The sequence below is a fragment of the Pelobates fuscus genome, chromosome 10 (assembly GCF_036172605.1).
Source record: "Pelobates fuscus isolate aPelFus1 chromosome 10, aPelFus1.pri, whole genome shotgun sequence".
In the NCBI taxonomy this organism is placed as follows: Eukaryota; Metazoa; Chordata; class Amphibia; order Anura; family Pelobatidae; genus Pelobates; species Pelobates fuscus.
The window spans coordinates 27,909,572-27,933,752 of record NC_086326.1 but is presented as its reverse complement, the minus strand read 5'-3'; the positions used below and the strand labels follow the sequence as shown (position 1 = coordinate 27,933,752).

General features: G+C 39.6%; 1 protein-coding gene across 3 annotated transcripts in view; it reads left to right on the top strand.

Moving 5' to 3' along the window:
- The window catches only part of ADGRA1 (adhesion G protein-coupled receptor A1), a 583,487-nt gene that overhangs the window by 436,704 nt on the left and 122,602 nt on the right, over nucleotides 1-24,181 (top strand). For all 3 annotated transcript variants that reach the window (XM_063435182.1, XM_063435184.1, XM_063435183.1), the window contains one exon: nucleotides 15,378-15,505. In XM_063435182.1, the coding sequence (XP_063291252.1) occupies nucleotides 15,378-15,505 (128 nt within the window). The remainder of the gene's footprint in view (nucleotides 1-15,377; nucleotides 15,506-24,181) is intronic.

The window sequence follows — 24,181 nt, the reverse complement described above, 5'->3', positions numbered from 1 at the left end:
TGTCACGACACTCCTTAGTTAATATGCCCTTGTGCAGTACTCACACTCACCACTGTTTCTGTTTGGCACGGTTTCTTATTTATTTTCGTTAAGCACTTCACCTGGTCCTTCTTTAGCACCTATATAGTTTGGTTTCTCCCCTCACTCCTCGCCAGATCATTGTCTCTTGTCTCCTGTTTCCCCGGTTCCTGGTCCCCTGTGATTCTGGCTCCTTGATCCTGCATACTGTTCCTTGGTCCTGTGTTCTCCTGGTCTTCGTTCCTGTGTTCTCCTGGTCTTCGTTCCTGTGTTCTCCTGGTCTTCGTTCCTGTGTCCTCCTGGTCTTCGTTCCTGTGTTCTCCTGGTCTTCGTTCCTGTGTTCTCCTGGTCTTTGTTCCTGTGTCCTCCTGGTCATCTTTCCGGTGTCCTCCTGATCCTGAGTTACTGTGTCCTCCTGGTCCTTCGTTCCTGTGCCCTCCGATCCTGTGTTCTGGTTCCATGTTCTCTGCTTTATTACCAGTGATCCTGACCCTGCAGCCTTGTTCATTTATTCTGCATCTGATCTTGCTTCCTGGTGTCAGTATATCAGTCTTGTGACTCTGGATCTGTGCCCTACCTGCTACTCGTGGTAACTGCACAATCCTGCTCTTATACCAAAGGACTGATTCAGTATTTGTTGCCTGCACGATTCGTGCTTATTCTGATTTATTGTATATATTTTGTGGCATTGTGTATATATATTGTTTTGTTTTGTCTTTTGGTTCTCTGTAAATATATATCTTAATTTACCCTATTCATTTGTGTCTTGGCATTGATTTATTTGCTGTATTGGTTCCCACATTTAAAGTGACAATGCTGTTCCAGGGCAGCACCCCTTCATGTCATTACACACACAATGTAACACACACTCTCATTCACTTACACAATTTCACTTACACACTTAACACACATTCTTACTCACATACAAAGTGTAACCTGCACATTCACTAACACACACACTCTCACTGACATACACAGTGTCATTAACACACTCTCAGTAACACACTCTTACTCACATACACACTCACTAACGCACACTCTCACTCACATACACAGTGTCACTTACACACACACACACACTGCCACTCAACCACAAACTCACACCACTTTACATAAAGTCACACTTTATTTACACACACAGCAATTCAGTACACACAGACACACTAATTTACAATTATGTACAAAATAATTACTAACTTCTCATTACCTTCAAATGGTCTTAAGTGCTGTGACTGGAGGAGAGGGGTCCAGCCTGCAGGAAGTGTTCTTGTTTCTGCTGGGGGAGCAGGAAAGCCATGCACTCTGAGCATAGGTTGCTTCCTGCCCCCCACAGAGTGTTTCCGGTCTTCACAGGCAGGGGGCAGCATGGATACCAATTCATGTCCCGGCTCCCCCTGCCTGCAACAAGCAGAGTGTTCTTCCTGGGAGGTGAGGAGAGGTGAGGAAAGGAGCCCAGCAGATAATTGGCTGCGCTTGGGGGTGGCTGAGGAGCTATTCGCCCAGCACATCAGCAGCCAGGGCAGCCCTTCAGTAAACCTCTTGGTGGGGGCCCCCACATGGCTGTCGCCCCCAATACTACCATACATTGGGCCTATTCACCATTATTGTTTGGGATTTATGGTTTATTTTAGGAGAGATTTAAAAGATTTATTATTATATTTGCAACCAATGCTAGTATACTACAACAAGTCCAAGATCTGCGATTGTAGGTTTAACTCATGATAAAAACCAGAAAACAATTGACATATATGAAAATTCTAATAACCTACTAATTCCTGAAATTGGCATTTACTACCGTGCAGTTGAACTTGGCAGGAACACTCAGGGATGTGTACCTTCACAGAGTTCACTATTTAGTCAATAAAGACGGATAATTTCACTAAACATTTCACTAAACATTACATTATAGTATAATATATTTCATTATATTATGTAAGCAATAATACAACGTGTTTAGTCTATATGAATAGAATACAAACAGAAAAGCTTCAAATGACAATAACTCAACACAAACATTTGGTCGGTATTTTACTGCCACAGCCGGTATTTGAGGCAGTCGGGCTGGTGCCGGTATTGCAAAAAAAGTTAGTATTTTTCTTTGGTGTGACTGGGGGGGAGGGGGTGATGATAGAAATGGAGTCAGAATACCCCCACACACACATTGCAATATATATATATATATATATATATATATATATTTGTGTAAGGGGCAAAGTACTTGTATAAGAAGTGAGACTTCAGTAGGAACGGGAATAGTATAAAAGAGCAAGTCGGTTGTGGTGTGCCGATACCGACGATACGGTAGGCCTGTAAATAAAGAGGGCCCACCAAGTAGTATGAGAGTAAAGAAAAAGGAAAGAAAAGAAAGAGAAAGGTGTTGAAATGAGGAGTGGGTGGGAGGGGCATTCAGACGCTGACCTTGATCGGTAAGGAGTCAGGTAAGAGGTGTAGCTTATATAGGGGGTGAAGTTAACTTAAGCCCCTCCCACAAATACAGGCCAAACGGCCTTAATACTTGTGTAAGGGGCAAAGTACTTGTATAAGAAGTGAGACTTCAGTAGGAACGGGAATAGTATAAAAGAGCAAGTTGGTTGTGGTGTGCCGATACCGACGATACGGTAGGCCTGTAAATAAAGAGGGCAAAAAGTGAATAACAAAATATTTATTACAGTCAACAATATATACAATTTATCCAGATATGGCTTTAAAAGCATTTCTTAATTCTTGTGTTGGCTTGGGTATATATGTAGTATAGGCGGATGATTTCCAACGTCCCAATGCCTTGATGACGTGTACTGGTACGTTAGCGCTGGATGCGGTGGAGGCTGCTCCTATGCGAAACGAGTGACCAGAGTAGTGGGAAGGTTTGAGACCCAGCATTGTTAGCAGGGATCGTATATATCTCATGAATGCCGTGGTGGTGAGTACTGTGTGTTGTAGTTGGAATAACGGTTGTGATAATAGTGCTGTGGTGTTAAGAAGATAGGAGTCTAAGGCTGCTACTGGACACCATTTGTTTAGGGTAGGGTAATATGTGATCTCTACTGGGTGCGCATGTTGGCTTGTCTTTGATTGGGGTAAAGAGAGTATGTAGTGGTCGCCATGTTTTATTAGGTGTTTGTGTAGCAGGCACCTATCCTTTTGATTAGTTGTGACGGTGGTGAACTCCCTTGGCCTGAGGAACCCGTAGAAGGCTGTATACATGGCTGCTTTTATGACTGTGTTTGCGGTAGCGTGAAAAGGTCTGGAATCTAATAGGTCGGACAATGACTGAAAAAGTTTATTGTCTATGGGTAAGCGTTGTGGTGGTCGTGGAGGTACGGATTTTTGGATACCTCTGAGTATATTTTTTACCTGGTATGATGACATGAAGCTATGTGTGTTAGGTTTTATGGTTAGCATGTGGTGTTGTATGCCGGTAAGATATAGTTTAATTGTGTTATATGATAAGTGTAATTTGAGGTGGCAAAAGGAAGCGAAAGCTATGACGGATGTCATGACGAATGGTTGTGATATGTTGTGATCTGCAAGAAATCTATTATATAGTGTGAAGGCTCTGTTGTATGTAGCGTGAGTGTTGTGTGATAGTGCTAATGTGGCTAGATCCCTGCTATGTTCCATTATAATGTCTAGTCCATGATTAGTTGTGAGAACGGGGGTGCTAATGTGGCTGCTTGAGCTGCTGACGGGTGTGCTTGACGAAAGTCCTGAAATTTAAAACGAGACAGGCTGTCAGCTGCTACATTACTAATACCTGGCACATGAAAGCAAACCAAGTAGAAGTTGTGACATGCTGCCAACCACGTGAGTCTTCTAAGAAACCTCATGATTGTAAGGGATGATGAACGGCCTTTGTTTATTATGTGACATGTGGCTTGGTTATCGGAGTGGCAGCGAACAGACAAGCCTGACCATTGATGTCCCCATGCCACAGCAGCTGCCACGATAGGGTAGATCTCAAAAAGGGCTGAGGTTGTGAAAAACCCTTCAACGTCACGGACTTCTTCTGGCCATGCGCCCCAAAGCCATTTGGTACCGAAGATGGCTGAAAAACCCTTGTTGGATGCTGCGTCTGACCATATGGTTGGTGATGTCTCTGATAGTGCGGGGAGGAACAGACTTTTACCGTTCCAGCTGGTCAAGAACCTCCTCCACATTTGTAGGTCTGCTGTGGCTTGTAGGTCCATGGACAGTCTGTGGTTCTCGTGTTGAAAGTGGGGAAAAAGACAAAGTAGTCTGGATATGAAGGCCCTTCCTTGAGGGATGATGCGCATGGCGAAGTTTAATGAACCTATAAGGGACTGGAGTTCCTTGCGGTTGCATGTACCCAGAAAAATGTAGTGGTTTATGCTATTGATAATGTTGTCAATTTTGTCGTGTGGTAAACTTGCTTGCATGGATGCCGAGTCCAGTTGTATACCCAGAAATGTTATGATGGTGTCAGGACCTTCGGTTTTCTTGAGGGATACCGGGACACCCAAGTGGTTAAATAGATTAAGGGCTTCTTTGAGGCTGCTGGGCGGAAGTGAGTTCCCTTCTATCATCAGGAAATCGTCGAGGTAATGGATGACCATGGGGCATCTTGAAATGTTCAGTAGTAACCAGCAAAGTGTTTCAGCGAAAGTGTCAAAAATCTTTGGGCTGCTTTTTGACCCAAAGGTTAAGCGGGAGAAGAAATAGTATCTGTCTGCCCATTTTATACCATGTAGGTGCCAGAGTGTAGGGTGGATTGGTAGCAGTTTGAAGGCATTCGTAATGTCTGTTTTACTTAACCAAGCTCCAACCCCAGTTTGTGTGATGGCTGTAATGGCGTGATCAATGGTGGCGTATTGAAGGGAAAATTCCTCGGAGGGAATGAGGGAGTTGAGACTTGGGGTAGGGGAGGTATGAGGGGCTGAAAGATCAATAATGAGTCTTTGCTTGAGGGAAGTTTTACCCGTGACAATCCCAATGGGGTTTGTACGCCACGATGTAAATGGTGGGGTTATGAATGGACCGAACACGAACCCTTCTGCCAATTCTTGGGCTATTAGGGTATCTACTGCTGTCGGGTTCTGGTTTGCCGACTGTAAATTGGGGCATTCTAGTTGGCCAGTGGGCATGTGTATGATGCCTGTGTGGAACCCTTCGTTGAATCCTGTAACAAGAAACTCTACCAGGTGTCTGGATGGGTGGTTGGTTAGTAGTGCTGCTAGAACATCAATGTTAACAGACGTTAGGTATGGTTTAGGGTACATTTTATTAGGGCACATGGATTTGGCATGTGCCCTGAAACATTGAGAACAAATGTGCAACAATCTACATGCACTGAAACTACATGTGCCACCATTAAAGTTATTGCAAATTTGTGATTTGCCGAAGAAAATGATAGGACGGCCCAGCTTGTCTCTGGCGTTCCTTCCTGTTCTACCGGCGTAGCCAGTGTTGGGCACTTGGCTGTGGTTGTCTGCAGTGCTGGAACAAAAATTTGTGGTGTGTGTAGTAGAAGAACATGATACACAAGCCGGTGTCTTGAGCCCTGCAAAGTGTCTGCAGAAGATTTCTGTGTCTAGCCTGCTCCAATTGATACGGGTACCATACTGGGAAAGCGCGCCCGCCACTTTGGTGGAAAATGACCTGTGATAATCATAAAAGGGCGACCCGCCATATTTGTTACCAAGGTCCACCAGCTTGTGCATGTAACGGTCGAATTCCTCTCTTCTAGTAGGGTACACTTCACACATAACATCTCTGAAAATACCAAAGGCTAATACGAATTCAGGGATGGTCAGTTTACGGTTCAACCTGGAGTCTTTAGATCTGACCACCACCGATACCTCATCTTACATGTAGGTTTTGTTTTCTACCACATCCTGGGAGGCAATTAGTAAGGATGCTAAGTTGACATCTTTGCCCTCCAGGATGTCTTTCTTGATGTGGGCTGGGATAGTGTGTGCGGGATCAACGTCATGGGTATCTGAAGAGTTACCGTTTCCCGTGGCCACTGGTATGACCGGTGTCGTTTGAGCGGTGTCAGGAAGGCCTGCCTTGGTAAGGGCTGTGGTCACCGCCTCGAGGTTAGCCAGTCTGTCGTTGACCTTGCCCATGGAGCTCATGAGTGAGGTCAGCATAGCCTGGATGTCTCCCGATCTGGTGGTGCTGGGGCCTTCCCCTGCTTCCAGGTTGTTGGTTGTCGTGCTAAGGAGTCTAAATAATTCCGCTTTCCTTGCCGTAGCAGGGTAGGGAATTTGCCGTCTCCTTAACTTGGTGGTAATGCGTGGTATTGTCCAGGATCTGATTGACGCTGGACTGGTCATATCTTCCCTGTGAGAAGGTGTCTCGCCCCTAGCTGGGGTACTAGGGAGCGATAGCTCTTCACCACTGGCATGAGACATGTTTAACTAAAATAAAAGTTGAAATTATTATTTGAACAGGGTGTTTTAGTACTGGCTTGCTAGCTATGCCAACAAAATACCAAAGAAATGGCAATCTACAATACAGAAATAATAGAGAAGGACATAGCGCAATACTGTTGCAAAATAATATAATTGTGGTTTAAATGATTGCACTCACAAAAACAGTTTGATTGAAGGCACATCAAATATACTGCTGTGACGAGTTCAGGACTTGTGGACCATCAGAATCATGCATAAGAGGGAAGAAATAAAAAATATAGTGCAGAGTATCCAAGTAAAAAAGACACACTTTATTCACAAATGCACTTACAGAATTGCAGTGTCAAATAGGCACATCAAGGTTCAGATGGAATGGTACATCCCAGTGGAGAAATCCAGAGGAGCAGAAAAACCAGGTGCATAAATAAAATCAACAATATAATAAAAAGTAAAAACTCTAGCACTAAAGAAAAAGCCCTACGCGTTTCGTTCATAAAATGAACTTCCTCAGGGGCATCAGATATGAAGTCCTCCAAATGCAGGCATGAAATCAAGTCCAGAAACCTCCCTTTTAAATCCGCCCGGTTTGGCGCGAAAAAGCCGACTCAGCCGCTCACTTCCGGGTTCGGACTGCTTCCGGTTACGTCATGCGTTCCGGAAATGCTGTCCAAGCCTCAGTTTCGTTCCGTTAATCAATTCGGAGTTGAGACAAAGGGAAAGTTCCGTTATACTTGGGCATTCAAACCCACAAGTCCATAGTAAAAGAGACAGATGTATTACATAGATTAGCAGCATATCATATTATACCAGGAACAATAGAAAATGAAATTACAAAGCTGATACTAATGTAAAGGAACATTGTAGAACCCATAACTGGTGTAAAAAACCTTTGGGGGGGAAATAAAATAAAGTATCTAAATAGAAATAAGTAATAAAATATATATATAAGTTATCATTAAGCCTAATCTGTTCAATTTATGGAATTAAACGGACCAAACCCAACAATATATAAAAAACTTAGACAGATGAGTAATAAATAAAAATGAAATGTAAATAATTACAGAAAGCAAATCAAATCAAAATCAACATTTAAACCCATTGGTTTCATGGTTTTTAATGTATGGATCCAGTAACCCTCACGTTGTCTCAAAAACATCATTAGATCCCCACCTCTTTCGTTCAGAGTTACTTGTTCTATGCCTATGCACTTGAGTGTATTAAAGCTAAAGATGGGACAGCTATTACAGTGTACCGGCACTGAGTGAGTCAAAAGACCCTTTTTGATGTTGTTTCTATCTTTTGACTCACTCAGTGCCGGTACACTGTAATAGCTGAAATTTTTTACATTTCATTTTTATTTATTACTCATCTGTCTAAGTTTTTTTATATATTGTTGGGTTTGGTCCGTTTAATTCCATAAATTGAACAGATTAGGCTTAATGATAACTTATATATATATTTTATTACTTATTTCTATTTAGATACTTTATTTTATTTCCCCCCCAAAGGTTTTTTACACCAGTTATGGGTTCTACAATGTTCCTTTACATTAGTATCAGCTTTGTAATTTCATTTTCTATTGTTCCTGGTATAATATGATATGCTGCTAATCTATGTAATACATCTGTCTCTTTTACTATGGACTTGTGGGTTTGAATGCCCAAGTATAACGGAACTTTCCCTTTGTCTCAACTCCGAATTGATTAACGGAACGAAACTGAGGCTTGGACAGCATTTCCGGAACGCATGACGTAACCGGAAGCAGTCCGAACCCGGAAGTGAGCGGCTGAGTCGGCTTTTTCGCGCCAAACCGGGCGGATTTAAAAGGGAGGTTTCTGGACTTGATTTCATGCCTGCATTTGGAGGACTTCATATCTGATGCCCCTGAGGAAGTTCATTTTATGAACGAAACGCGTAGGGCTTTTTCTTTAGTGCTAGAGTTTTTACTTTTTATTATATTGTTGATTTTATTTATGCACCTGGTTTTTCTGCTCCTCTGGATTTCTCCACTGGGATGTACCATTCCATCTGAACCTTGATGTGCCTATTTGACACTGCAATTCTGTAAGTGCATTTGTGAATAAAGTGTGTCTTTTTTACTTGGATACTCTGCACTATATTTTTTATTTCTTCCCTCTTATGCATGATTCTGATGGTCCACAAGTCCTGAACTCGTCACAGCAGTATATTTGATGTGCCTTCAATCAAACTGTTTTTGTGAGTGCAATCATTTAAACCACAATTATATTATTTTGCAACAGTATTGCGCTATGTCCTTCTCTATTATTTCTGTATTGTAGATTGCCATTTCTTTGGTATTTTGTTGTTATTGCCTTGAGGATATAAGAGGAATCCTTTGTCTACAACACAGTTAATTAAGGGTAATTTGTGTGTTTGTTTCACCCAATACCCACTAAGTGTGTTTGCTATCTACACACAGGTGAATGTACACTGTTTGCTAGCTATGCCGTAAGGCGAAAGGATTATTCCTAAGTTGGTGGCTGGTGAGGCCCTGCTAGTGCCAAGTGGCTAGAGAGGCTCTATCTATGCGTTGGCGCGATGGCGTTTTTTATGTATGGCCACTAATCGTGGTGGCCGATTGATGGCCTCTCGGTGAATTTTATTCAGAAAAAGGGGTAAGGGCGTGACTGGTGAGGCCCTCTCTATGAAACATGCGAGGCGACTAGCTCACGTGTGGCTCGAGGGGTGTATGCCTCCGAGTATGAGGCGGGGTGTTGGCCTCGCGGGACCGCTAAACCGAAGCATAATGCCAAGAGGGAGATATAACGTTATTGGCCCCTATGACCCTATCTGCCAGTACTTTATCTATTTATTGGGGGTAATATTTGGATATTCTGTGAGCAGGTGTACGTACCTGGTGGTCTAATTAAAGATTTCTAGACAATCCGTTTAGGTGGCAGTAGATACCTGCAACTAAATAGATGGAGACCGTATGAAAATAAATACAATGCATAAACCATTTATATTTAATGTAAACCCAATCATCAAAATTTATTAAATGGTATGATGAACAATCGTGCCATAGGCCCGTATGTGGTATTTTGAGAGATTGTTCCTGACGTATGTAAAATCACTTTGGTGTCAGGATGTGTATATGAATATCTGTGAGTAATTGTATCATCTTTATGTGAATAAATGCTGTACTGTAAAATAACCTGTAGGTGGCGCTGTGGTTATGTGCAGCATGTATGTGTGACATAATTCTTATGGTGATTTAATGTATTCATAAAAGAGGGACTGCGATTGGGCGGTTTGAGTGTAAGAATTATGGGGGATGTAGTTCCGGCGTGGAAGTAGTTCCGGCCGTTTGTGAGTGTATGCTGGCCACTGATGAATCTGCTAAAAGGTATGTGGGAAAGTAAAACATTAAAGTATGGCTTTATTGATTTATGATTTTTTAAGTAAATGACAGGGGGCATGTTATTGGGCGGTTTGTGTGGAAGCTTTATGGGAAATGTAGTTCCGGCGTGGAAGTAATTTCAGCCGATGTGACTAATTGCAGGCATGATATACTAGTTAAAACAGGTATGTGAGAAATGTCAACATTTATGTGCTTTGTTAAGTATTACATAGCTGGAATTCAAATTGGTTAGTGGCAAAATCTACCGGTGAGGATACTAATGGCGGCCCCCGTCTGCTGTAAAACAGATTCCGAGTGTAAAATAAAGTAGACATGTTTTAGATTTGTACAGAAATGGGGTTTCCACAAATATATTATTTTTATGTACATGTATTTTTATCTGGTGTTTGGTACTGTCCGTCGGGCAACCTGAGTTTGCAAGAATGAGGGTAGTTTTATGTGCATACCCGTGGGACCCCTAGATGCCGTGGTGTCGGCTGTAAGGAACAGATAGGCAATAGTTACTTTTAGGCCAGTGTTTCACCGGGAGCCCGAAAAACGGGGTGTGAAGGACGCATTTATTAACAGTTTGCATGCCCGGACCGGGAATGGGGTTTAAAATATTGCCTGCCGTAAAGTGTGGACCTGGCCCATTACCGACGCCGTGGGGCTGTAGCCTGGCGGAACGGGTAGGTCAACTTACGGTATGCTCGTGCCTAGGATGTAATCCGCGGCGATGAACAGAAGATTTTGAAGCTGGTCGGACGGAAACCTGCTGCTGGTTCCAGGACACAGTTTCGGCGTGGAAGACCTCGTGAGAAGATAGAAGTATTCCAAAATGGCGACTGGATGAACCGGAAGTGCATTCAGACGCTGACCTTCATCGGTAAGGAGTCAGGTAAGAGGTGTAGCTTATATAGGGGGTGAAGTTAACTTAAGCCCCTCCCACAAATACAGGCCAAACGGCCTTAATACATATACAATGACACACACCACTCAGGCACAGTATACCAAAAATGACACACACAGTAACGCACAGGATACTCACAATGACACAGTATTACATACACTCAGACACAGTATACACACTGCCACATACTGGTATATAAATAATAATAATAAACATACACTACTACACATTCACCCTCAGAAACAGAATACACACACAAATCGCTACACAAACACAATTCTGTTCACAGATCTTCACAGACAGACAGAGATCAAACAGTGTAAGTAGTTTTTTTTTTCAGTTATTGGGGAATTTCTCCAGTCCTAATGTTTTTATTTTTCTATTATGTCACTACTTATGATGTTATGAACATCTGCCGATGTCCTGTTCTATGATATCATACATATATAATACATTTTTAAAGTTAGCACTGAAAAGTAGCAACCCTACTTAACCCTTCTTATAGAGCAGAAACTGAAGATTCATCCCAGGTGCTACCTAACACAAAATAGAATTGGTTTTCTTTAAGGAGACAAATGGATTCAACGAGGTTTATGTTCCGAGTTGTAGACAAATTCATTTGACATTTTGTGTATGAGCAAACGGTTCTTATAATCTTCATTGGACTTAAATTAACACTCTAACGTAAGAACACAAACACGTATTCCTAACGTTATAGTGTTTTTCCCAACTATTTAGGCTTCCTTTAAATAATCAAATAAATACATTTACTTACCCCTGTCCCTTTGCACACCAGTCCACACATGGCTAAGATCATCATTACTGAAAATATATGAAAGCAATTGGGGCTAGAACCATGCTCTGCGACTCATCATATCCTCATTTAGATACATTGATTGAATGCATGTCTACTAGGATTGCTCAGTGTCTGGATGTATAAAATGAAGGAGAAAGACATGTGCACAGGATTCTGTGACAGATCGAGTAGAGTAAAATATAGTGACGTGAAAGCATGACATAGGTTGTTTTCAGGTAAAGGGATAAGTACTAAGATTACCCTATGACATGCAGTTGAACTAAACCTAGATTTAAGCCACTGGGGTTAAGCTTAGCATTACAATACCTCACCATAAAAAACTGAGCTCTGGTTCCTGTAGGCCGCAGTGAGGCTTTCGGGTTCCTGGAGGCTAAACGTTTCGAGTGAGGTCTCAATCAGGCTCCCTGAGCACTCCCGATATGGGTAGTGTATTTTGGTAGGTATTGCAGCTCAGTAGTCGGGATAATTTCCCCAAGATTAGCTGAATAGTCGGGAGCTCATGTTGAATGAGTCTAGACAGCTCCATGGTCAGGCCCCGCCCCCCAAAAGACTGATACATTTTAAAATCAGGAGTAAGCTAGGAGTCTAGCGAGCTAGTGCCTGGTCTTCCATTACACAGAATAATGAGCTTGAATATCACAGTGTGCACTCTTTATTTATAATTGAATCCCTATCCCTGTGTGCTCATTAAATTACATTTTGCCTCAACCGGCACATCGTATTCATTACCTAAAATAAAATGTACAAATACATGCTGTGCAATTAAATGGGAGGAAGTGATGGCAACCATTTATATACATGACCAACAGTCACCCTTCTTTTCAATGAGTGTGATCAGTATCTATTTTAAATAGATTAGAGTGGTGTAATATATTAAAGCAAAAAAATAAATGTATATAAAGCTACCTTTTGTTTCCTCTAAATTCCATTGTTAGGTGTTCAGAGCAAAATAATGTATCTCCACCTGTTGGAAGGGAGCACTGTAATCCTGAATATAAGGGTTGATATAAATAAATGAAAAATATATATATATGTGAATGTGTTTTCGTTACAGAATCTATGTGGGTTCCATTTAACATTTGCGTATTTTTGCTCCCTTATACAAATGTTCAAAAAGCAGATTTGTGGAAAATGTAAAAAAAAAAAAAAAGCATTGTAAATGAAGAAAACTCACCTTAAAGTACATAGGTCTTGGACATTTTGCACAATATCATACTATAGATAGTAAAATGGCATATTGTCATAATTAAATAGTAATGCAGGTTGAAACAGACTCAAGGCCATCAAGTTCAGCCTTTAACACAGTGGTGGAGATTTAAAAACAAAACAAAAAACTGTTAATGGAATTGTGAGACAACGTTTTAAATGTGAAACACTCAGCATGGATATTCTGTTGGTTTCATTAATCTCCTCGTCTGTAAGAGTCCCTAGAGACGTTAGAGATAACATTTGTTTAAGCTAATATTAAGTGTGTATGATGTGGGTAGATCTGTACCTTTTCTTAATACATACACTGATCAGTTACAACATTAATACCACTGACAGGTAACCGCTTGGAGCATTATGGATCTATAACTTGCTTGAATCACTTGAATAAAAGAGAATTAAAAAACAAAAAACTAACCACTGACAGGTGAATTGAATGACATTGATCATATTGTTACAACGCCACCTGTAAACCAGTGGAATATATCAAGCTGCAAGGGAACAGTCAGTTCTTGAATTTTGTTGAAGCAGAAAAATGGGCTAGCAATCAGATCTGATTGCCTTTGACAAGGACCAAATAGTGGAGGCTCTATAACTGGGTTAGAGAACATCTTTAAAATGGCAGGTCTTGTGGGGAGCTCCCAGCATGCAGTAGTTAGTACCTACCAAAAGTAGTGCAAGGAAGGACAACCGGTAAAGCAGTGCCAAGGTCATACGTGCCCAAGGCTCTTTGATGCACTTGGAAAGGCTCGACTATCTGGTCTGATCACACATACTGCAGCTCAAATTGCTGAGAAAAGTACCCATTATAGAGATGTGACAGAATACACAGTGCATCACAGTTTTTTGTTTATGGGGCTGCATAGGCATAGACCGGTCAGAGTGCCAATGATGACCAACGTCTACCACCGAAGGTGTCTTCAATGAGGACGTGAGTGTCAGAGCTGGACCATGGAGCAATGAAAGAAGGTTGTCTGGTCTGATAAATCATGTTTCCTTTTAGATCAGGTGGATGGTCATGTATGTGTGCGTTGTTTATCTGGGGACGTGATGGCAGCAGGATGTATAATGGGAATAAGGCAGGATGGCAGAGGAAATGTTATGCTCTGGATAATGTTCTGCTGAGAAACCCTGGGTACTGACATATATGTGCATGTTGCCACCTACCTAAAAATTGTTGCAGACCACGTACACCCTTTCATCTCAATCGTGTTTCCTGATGACAGTTGCCTCTTTTAGCAGGATAATGCACCCTGTCATACTCCAAAAAAACATTCAGGAATATTTTGAGGAACATGACAAAGAGTTTGAGGTATTGTCCTGGCCTCCAAATTCCCCAGATCTCAGTCCGATTGAGCCTCTGTTGGAAGTGCTGGAACAATAAATCTGATTCACTGAGGCTCCACCTCTCAATTTGCAGGACTTACAGAATCTGCTGCTAATGTCTTGGTTCCAGACACCACACGACACATTCAGAGGTTTTGTAGATTCCATGCCTCGATGCATCAGAGCTGTTTGGGCAACACAAGTTCACAACCTACACGATATTAGGCAGATGGTTTTAATGTTGTGGCTGATCGGTGTATAACACAATCTTATAATTTAATGTATGTGTCTACGCATTCTAGGTTTGATGTGTAGGGAGAGAGCACACAGGCATAAATGTTTTATTGTACAAACAAAGCATACAGAAATTCACATTTTTATTCTATAAATTCTGATATTTTCACTGTAATTATTATTTTTTCTGCAGAAGAAAATAATAGTTTCACCTTTGTAATAAACGTTTGATCTTTCGAATATATTTTATTAAGGGACATTTTAGATCAGTAGTCATTTTATAAAACTGTAGCCATCGTGTTTCATTCTGCTTAACAGATGACTACACCAATACCTGAATTTTAAACATTTAGAATTTGGATACTTTACTTACACTTGATATGAGTCAAGGTTTAGTCACTACACCCCTCTCTGCAGGTTAAGTACTTTCTGATTAAAGATATATTTGCCTATTCATGTTGTGTCGAAAAGTTGTGGAATGACAGACTCATAAACTACTTGATCAGTATCTCCAGAGCATCCCATTATATAAAGTGAAGTTGGCACAGCGTTCTTCTCAGAGGGATTGATTAAGAAAAAAGATTCAGCACGTTTGCCCAATTACGTTGCACTTCAGTAAACTTGATGTAGCCATGGACAATTAACATTGCTGCTCAATTAGAGTAGACTTGACTATACGCATAGCATACCGAGCTAACATAGTTTAAACTAGGCTGCTCGTCACAATGCCTTTAAATATTTATAATTTGTTTTATTATTATTATTATTATAATTAGTGTTCATTATTATTTTTCAGCATGGTGAGTAAAATGTAACTGTCAATTAAAAAAAAAGAACCCCATTTTATAAAGGTCAATATAAATGGCTCTTTCATCACGTAAAAACCTGTAAGGCAGGGTGGTCAAAGAGTATATCCACAGTTTATTGCAAAATTAAACCTCCCATGATGTTCTGCAGTCTTAAACACCAGAGCAGTATGAAAGTTGGGGGTTCAACAACAGCCAGAGCAGTTTGCCTTTTGACTATACCTGCATAAATGTTGTTGTTTTTTTTTAACTTGACATTATTCAATCTTTTTTGGTAGTATTCTTGTCAAAGTAATACTCTTCTTTTTGTTTCCTCTCTTGCCAGGATTTGAAGACTGTGCTGTCTTTGCCGCAGTACCCAGGGGACTTCTTACACCCTGTGGTTTATGCATGCACTGCCGTAATGTTGTTGTGCCTGCTTGCTTCCATTATCACCTACATTGTGCATCACAGGTAGGGAGCCTTTTTCTTACATTACTTTCATACGTGTAATTATGCTATTTTCTTGAATTGCCTGTTAAATTGCAGTGTTTCGTATAGGCAGGTTACAATAGCAGAAGCATAGTACGCGCCACTAGTTCCAGTGGCAGAGAAGCTTGGGTAGCATTGGAGTTAGGATATTTGCAGAAGGAAAAATTTGCATTGTTTTCTATTTTTGGACTGTGTCTGTGATGCTCGCTGACAATTTAAAAGCATACTGAATATTTAATCACCAAACAATAAATACATATAATATTTTTCAATATTGGCTCGATTTTTCTGCACGTGTTCTTCGTCAGGATAAAATTGACACGACTTTGTTTGAGAGTGGTCTACACAGATAAATCTCCAGTTTTTAATGTATTAATCTTTAATGAATTCTACAAATACATTTTATGATTTCATGGGCAAAAAAAAAAAAAAAGGATCCATGCACATTTTTTTTGGTGGGGTACAACAGTATTTTCATGGTGGGTTTCAAAAAAAACATATTATTTTGTATTATTTATATGTATTCCTTTATAAAACCATTAGCAACAATAAAAATAAAAAAGTAGCATGAAGACAGCCATTCGTGGTTCACTTGTTCACTCCTCGTTCACCTGTACTGGGTAATCTGGTTAAGAAACCATCCACATTTCAATCAGAGCCCTCTTTTACATCTGGGTAAAGGCAAAAGTAATTTTGTCTAACAAACAGAAACATATTAGCCTTGTCCATAAGGTTACAGTCTAAATTGCAATAAGGCACCTGGATATGTGAATTAAAAGTTATAGATACGATATTATTTTACAGAATAAAAGGGAGCGGGTGCGTGAGAATGAAAGAGAGTTGGAAGGAACATGGTAGTGATATTCGTAGATGTGGGGCAGCTCAGAAATGTTCTATAAGTCTGAGGGATTTCATGATACAGAGAGAGAGACTTCTGTTGTTAGCAGGATAGGACTGGCTAGGGAGACAGCTAGCAATTTCCTTCTTGGGACACTAGCTTACAGGGGTTTTTGGATACAGCCTTCCAGCACCATTCTACTAATTAAAAGTAGTGGGAAGTGTTTAGATGCCTTTTGGCACTCTGCTGCAAGGATGAGGCATAAATTGTATTGGATATTTGCTAGCCCAGGGCTATGTGTTTGGACTAGTAGCTCACTATGTGGTGTAGCTCACCATGTCAAAGAATAGCAGAAGACCAGTAAATTGAGGTACCATTTGCTGTAAACCAATATACAAGATCCAGCGCACTCACTCATTCACTAAATGGCAATATCAAAGCTCACATAATGTAATAGTTTTGCAAAATAATGGGTGTTTAGTTACAGTACATGATCATGCATTGCATAAGCCTGCCACAACGCCAATGTACCCCATTCTTGGCAGGTCCTACTCTAGCAGCCTAATACCTGCTCTTATGAAAGTAACATGCTTACTTGGGCATTACGTTGCTAGGATAGGACCTGCAAGAAATGTGGTACATAATATTTGCCATGGTAAATAATGTGTTTTTTTTTAAGTGTGTATCCTACCCTGACTAATAAAGGAAGCACTAACAATTATCATCAAGTTATTATAAAATATGGTGGAATCAGCGATAAACTACGTGCCCCTGAGAATTTGGTTTGCTTTTTTAAAATTGTTTTATGTAACAAATTGTTACAGACAAACCTAACAATACAATAGACAAAGGTCTATAAAATGTTACGTGGGATACACAACAAAAAACAATGCAGATCGGTTGCACAAACTGGATGAGAAAATCTCAGTTCCTACAGGAGGTAACGGGAAGTATCCAGAGACAATCCATATAAAGATGAGCCACTTTGCAATCGAGGAGAGGAGCAGCCAAGCATGTAGATGATTTGTGGCGTTGTGGCTAAGGATGAAGTAGAAGGTGGGGAGAGGAAAGGGAAAGAAAAAAGAAAGGGAAACGTGAAAAAAATTAAGGACAGAGGTGAGCAAGCATTTAAAGGACATGGCTTGCTTACAGATAGCATGGTAGAATAACAGGATTAAATTGGCCCCTTACATGTAGTCAAATGTCATCTGATTCTGTTAAAAATAACTTAGTCAGATAGACCGTCATGTAACCATTTATAAATCTCTCTAAACAGTCATCCCAGGACCGGTGTGCAACATGTCTCTGCTCTCTGGATTGGCATCTTGTCCTAGTAATCATTTTAAAGTTACAATGTTTTGCTTGATTGTTTATATTATGCATTAAAATAGAGATTATATTATACCTGCAGGTGATTAGCTATAGAATTGTTGGTGATATAAAGTCAACTGTAGAGAATCCCTCCTATCTGTCACTCTAAGATCTGATATTAAATGTCACCTTATATAATAATCAGTAATATTACAGTTCCTCTTTTGTAGGTGTTCGTCAGGACAAGAAAGCATTGCATGTCCTTTACATGTGTTTGTTTGATGCATGCAATTTGATTTAGTTCATTTGTACTTTAATGTTGATTAGAATAGCAATATGTCTTTAATTCTGTTGCATGTCAAGACTGAATTTGTGATGAGCTGTAAGGGAATTTCAGTAGTGCTACAGAACATAATTAAAAGGTAGCTTTAATTAGAGACTAGGGAAATATAAAGGGACATACATAGCAAATGTCATGAAGACAAGGATTCAAGGGATGCAACCAATTAAAACACATGTTTCGATTGTCATGCTTGAAATGAAACAGCCCCAACGAGGAACCTGTTGGAGTAAATACTTGTCATTCTTGTCAAATGTTAGTATCTAAAAAAAGTTTTATGGATATTTCTGTCTGTCTGGCACTTATTTTATCCCAGGTGTTAAGAACACATTTTAATGTGTAGTAATTAATTGGATGAATTGTTACTTATGCTACGGAGAGATTGAACAGCAATTTTTTTGTAAAAGTTGGTCTGCTGGTTGGCTGAATAGGGATAGGAGACTTTATCATATCTGTGTCAGTGCAAATTATAGACAATACTGTCCTGTTCTGTCATCATAACACAGTGTTCATGAGGAATGCAGACACTAGCAATGTGTCCACAACAAAATGAAATAATAAATGTTTAACGCCAAAAGGCTTGCAATCACGATGCAATAATTCCAAAGCCACTTATAAACAAATAACATCTAGTAGACATATTTACAAATAAAGCTGTATAGACTCAGTAGCCTGCAGAAGTCCACCTTGATCTGCAACTAAACTAGGGTCTTCTTAAACCTTATGTGTCAAAGGAAATGGAATTAGGGGAGAGTAATGACTGGTTTTCTACCCCAACTTCATACATCCCGCTTACTCTTAAAACATTATTCTCCCTTAGTCATATCTCAACATATTTCTACTTATCTCATCTTTATCACACACCCATTCTATACAGCTTAAAGTGTCCTAATTAAGGATGAATTGTCCCTGTTTTGAGCTAAAACTCCTTTGTTCCTATTTTTTAAAATGTCCCTTTTTTCTAGGTGCCCTAACATCTTGGTGTGTATAAAGCATTTAGCAAAGCTTTACATCAATAACTCTAACAAAAATGTTTGTATAAAATCTCACAATAATTGTTTTTTGACAATAGTTTGTGTAAAAAAGTCACATAAATAGTCTCCATTCTTTCCACACCTCCAGTCACCCCCACTAGAATTAAAGTACCGCTTTTTGGTGATATTGAATTCTAGGTGCTATGCCCTCCTAGTTCCACAGCCCAGGGAATATATTACAGATAATCCCATAATACTTTAAGCATAAATGGCAATTGTCCAATCAGATATTCAACTTTATTTTAGTCTAAGTGTCATTCTCGACAGTCGTCACCATTGATGGCTGCTGGTTATTGCTAGTGTCTAGGGGGGTTCCCGCAAGAGGATCCCCAGCTCTGAAAAGGACCCGCTAGATCAAGATGGAACCCACTGGATTAAGATGGCGGTGCCGTGAGGACAGGTTCATTTAAGTAAACTCATCTTTACCTGCCCCCAGCCCCAGATGGTGACAGTGCTGCTTTAAGAAAATGATCCTACACTTCTTGCCCTAGGTTACAACTCTATTTTACCATAAACTGTTATTGTAAGAACGTTAAACTGATGTTTGGACAAAAAAGCTTGTCATGACTAATACATGGCAATACTTTAATCTTATATCTTTAGCAAGTGAATACCTGTGGGATTCAATCCATGAGCAGTGAGTTATAGTGAGGTTAAACCATAATTTTAAAAATTAAATATTGACCTAATTTTTAAAACTTGTTTGTGACCATAGCAGAACTGACTGTTTAGTGAATAAGCATGTATTGGGTATAGTCTCAGTTCACTACTGATCTTACATTTGGATATTTCAAATAAAAGGTTGATGCTATAACTACATTGCTCATTTTAGACTTAAGTCTAAAACAAAGCTTAGAGAGAACTGTCTTGAAAGCAATCATATATACTTGTGTACACGCGTGAAGAATTGACCAGATAATGTTTTATTGTGTAATAAAATAAGCAAATCATCTGAGTTGAAGAATATTTTCAATTTCAATTTGAGTCCATGTTCGTGAATAACTCTATAAGTGGTTAATGTGGATTGTAAACTCTCACGTCACTGTTTATTGGATACACTGTATACATAGATTCAGTAGATAAATCCCCAAATCGGAGATGTTTCAGGTAGAGAATGAATGAGACAAATGATTAAAATCTTCAAATGTGATTTTTCTACCATCTCTCCTTTCGTTTATCAATCTGCCACCTTGTACTGTTCTATATGTGAAGAAATAGTGTTCCTTATAATTATCTTTGATGCTTAACTCCAAATACCAGTCTGACGAAGGATCTGTTTTCCGGCATGTCTTCTCTTGTTGCTTAGCAACGTCAGCAGCTTGTTACGTCGTACAATCTCAAGTTACAGGTTTGATGTCTTTGGTCTCTGTTCAATCAGTTGGTTTTAGCTAAGAGACACTCTTAATTTAATTTCCTTTCCAGCTAATGGTTAAATATATAGTTATGTGTTTATTCTTAATGTTTCTCTATGACAGGCTGAATGTTTGACATTGTTCTGTATACACAAAGCACTGAATTGTAACACCAGATAAATTGCAAATACAAAGCTTTATAAATCAAAGCATACACACTGAATAGTATAAATGCAAAATAATGAGTGTGAGAAGGACTTCAATGATACTCAAATCTATGTAAAATACTTAATGTGCAATATTTAGCATATTCTTCAGAATTATAATATTATACAACACTTAAAAAACAAAATACAAGGACACATTGTCACAAAGCAGTCCCATCCCATTATGTTGCAAGGTCATTTAGATTTAGAACTGCCCATGTTTATAAGTACCTCTGTTTTTGAGTTATGACAAAAAAAATAAAAACATTACAAGACTAGAATTAGTATGCACAAATGATAGGAACAGAGTAGCTCAGTGGTGTTCACACATTTGAGGGCCATATGTCTTTGAGAAACAGGTCAACGCTAGTGCTTATCCATTCTTATTTTATTCTTCTCTCTACAATATCCGTTTTGTAGTCCAGATTACTTTGATAACATGTTTGTTTTTAAACTACATTCCATATAAGGCAGTCTTTAGTCTTGTTGCCAATGGATAGTCCTCTCTCTGTATTCATTCTAAAGTTAGACTTTTAATTCAGATGAGTTGTGCAGTGCTAGGCGTGTGGTCAAATTATGGATTTCGTAATTAAAAAATATGAAAGAGCTAGAGAGAGATATTATTGGACATTTGGGAGGTCGGGCTTAATCAGACCTAGACACCTCCTAAAAGGTGATATCATATTCATAGAGTAAAATACATAAATCTCCCAAACAAGGACAACCCAACCTTAGAGAACTGGAAAACAGAGAAAACAATATATCTAGCCAATAGAAAAATGCAAGTAACAGATTGAGAATAAACAGGACAGGCTAGAATAAAGAACTAATACGCCAGAATAGACCAATATAATTCTAGCAAATACCCGTAGAGATGTTAAACTAAGAAAGGACCTTGAACATAAGTGTTTCCGATGATCAGCCATAAAAAGTACGTATAAGTGAGGCATGGATTTTTGACCTAGTCCCACATTATCTGATGGCTTCTTATGATGCACAGCATTATTGGCATCCTCATTGATAAAAGATAAGTTTGGAACATCTGATTACAAACCACGTAACAGCACGCTCAGAGGATGCACCACCCTAGTGACCCATTCCAGTCTTAGGTTTGTCTGAGGCTGCTCACATCCAGTCTCTAATGATTTTAATGAGCTCAGTTTAATGATAAAAAAAATACAGTCCTTGTCATGGCCAAATAAATAATGGTTCAGGCACTCCGGAATAACAAAAAATAGCAGCTTTATTTGGGCAAAAACAGCAACGTTTTGACCTTTTATACAGCTTGATAAAGACCCAGTAAGGTTGAAACGTTGCTGTTTTTGCCCCAATAAAGGTGTCATTTTTTGTTACCCCGGAGTGCCTGAACCATTATTTATTCTGCATATCTTGGAAAGGAGGCCTGGCCAGCCTTGGCTTCAGAGCACCTGGGTTACTTGGTGAGTGTGATATCCAGTACGTCTCTAGTAGTCACGGCCAAGTCTCCCCTGAGGAAAGTAACTCAGGCAAGCTGTTAAAACATTGTTTTCAGCTACAGCTCTGCTTAAAGGGGTCTGACAGAGTTTACTTAAAAACCTTCAATTTGCCCCGAGCTAAGCTTCACCTCACAGGTCCTTTGCCAGGTTTTAGCTGATCTAATGGCTGTTAAGTGGTAATTTGAACTATTGAGAAGAATAAATGAACTGCTAACCTATATTAACTTTTCCAAATGTTGTATTTAATTACTGACATTATGTAGGAATTATGGGATTCAGCTAAATTTCATGACCTTATTAATGACTTTCTTAATTATATGCTCAATTCCAATATCCATCTAATTAATTATGGAAGAAGAGTACAGTTTGAAATTATGCTAGCCAGTGCAAGAATTAATTAGCTGCGATGGATGGGCATTCAAGATAACTGTCATCTGTTGTCACTAAAGCAGACATTGATTTCAGTGTGAGTTAAAACTAGATGGGTTTAGTCTAAAACTGCCTCCATCTTACAAAGTTTGCTAAATAAGTCCAGTATCATAAGAAACGTGCATAGATTCATCTTACGGATGTAAACATTTTTCTTTTGATGTAGGGGATATAATATGTAAACGTTTCTTCATCTCAGAACATACTTGCAACTTGCAACATTTTCTTTTCCTCTGTTCACACCCTCACTGCTAAATCCTGCATACAGCCTTTCTCAAGTGCCGCTTCATTCCTAGGAAACAACCTAACTCTTGCTGTCAGATGTTTCCCAAGTGTTTAGTCCTTTAATAAGGGCCTTGAAACTAATCTTTTTAGGCTAGTCTCTGATTTCTCAGTGTCTTTTTTATTCCATTCATAAATTCTGGTTGCACTGCTTACATCATGACTTTGTCACTTTCATAAGGTTACCAAAGCACAATAAGGGAAATATAAAAATGTGTATGTGTGATCCTGTTTGTACGTGCATGGACTCCACAAGATCTCTGAACGTGTCCTGTGGTATGTGGCCTCAAGACATTAGCTGCAGATCCTTTGAGTCCTACAAGTTGAGAGTTGGGGCCTCCTTAGATCGGATTTGTTCTTCCAGCACATCCCACAGATGCTCAGTCGAATTAAGAGCTGGGAAATTTGCATACCAAGGCAACACCTTGAATGATTTGCCATGTTCCTCAAACCATTTGTGAAATTTTTTTGCAGTGTGGCAGGGTGTATTATCCTGCTGAAAGAGACCACTGCCAACATACAACATCATTGCCAAGAAGGGGTGTATGTGGTCTGCAAAAATCTCTAGGAACGTAGGTAGATATGTGTCAAAGTAACATACCAGTAGGCAAGGTTTCCCAGGAGAACATTGTCCAGAGCATAACACCGCCATTATCAGACTGCCTTTTCTTCCCATAATTTCATCCTGCTGCCATCTTTTCCCCAGGAAAACAACACACACACACCTGACCATCCACCTGATCTAAAAGAAAACATGATTCATCAGACCAGGCCACCTTCTTCCATTGCTCCAGGGTCCAGTTCTGACGCTCACATGCCCAGTGGAGGAGCTTTTGGAGGTTGATCATGGGTGATCTGACCTTTCTGTGGCTATGCAGTCCTAAACGCATCAAACTGCGATGCACTCTGTGTTCTGACATTTTTCTAGCATGGCCAGGATTAAGTGAACCACAGTAGCTTTTGTGTCTTAAATACCTTTTGCATTTTTCAGTTTCGCTGTCTATTTTTGTTATTTATTTTCTGGTATTGCCAAAAAAACATCTTACATCTATTTAAATGGTCCAGACATCTGGCAGGAAACTCATCCTTCACTCTTGGATCTTACCTGATTGGCACACTTTAGCAATGTGTCGAACTAAATTATCACATGTATTTAAGTTAGATTTGGTTAAGGCAGCCCAATAAAAAGAAATCAAAGTTTCTCAATTTCTTAGATATTGGGATACATAGGGCTATTATCTGCAAAACATAAGTTACTGACTGGTAGTTTGTAAATTATATCAAGAATCAGCCAGGATAATTATTAAATAATTATTTTTAATGTAGTTTGTTACTTTGTGTTTTAACTGTGACTATGTGTTAGGGTGTTTGTTACTGTAACTCCAACACCC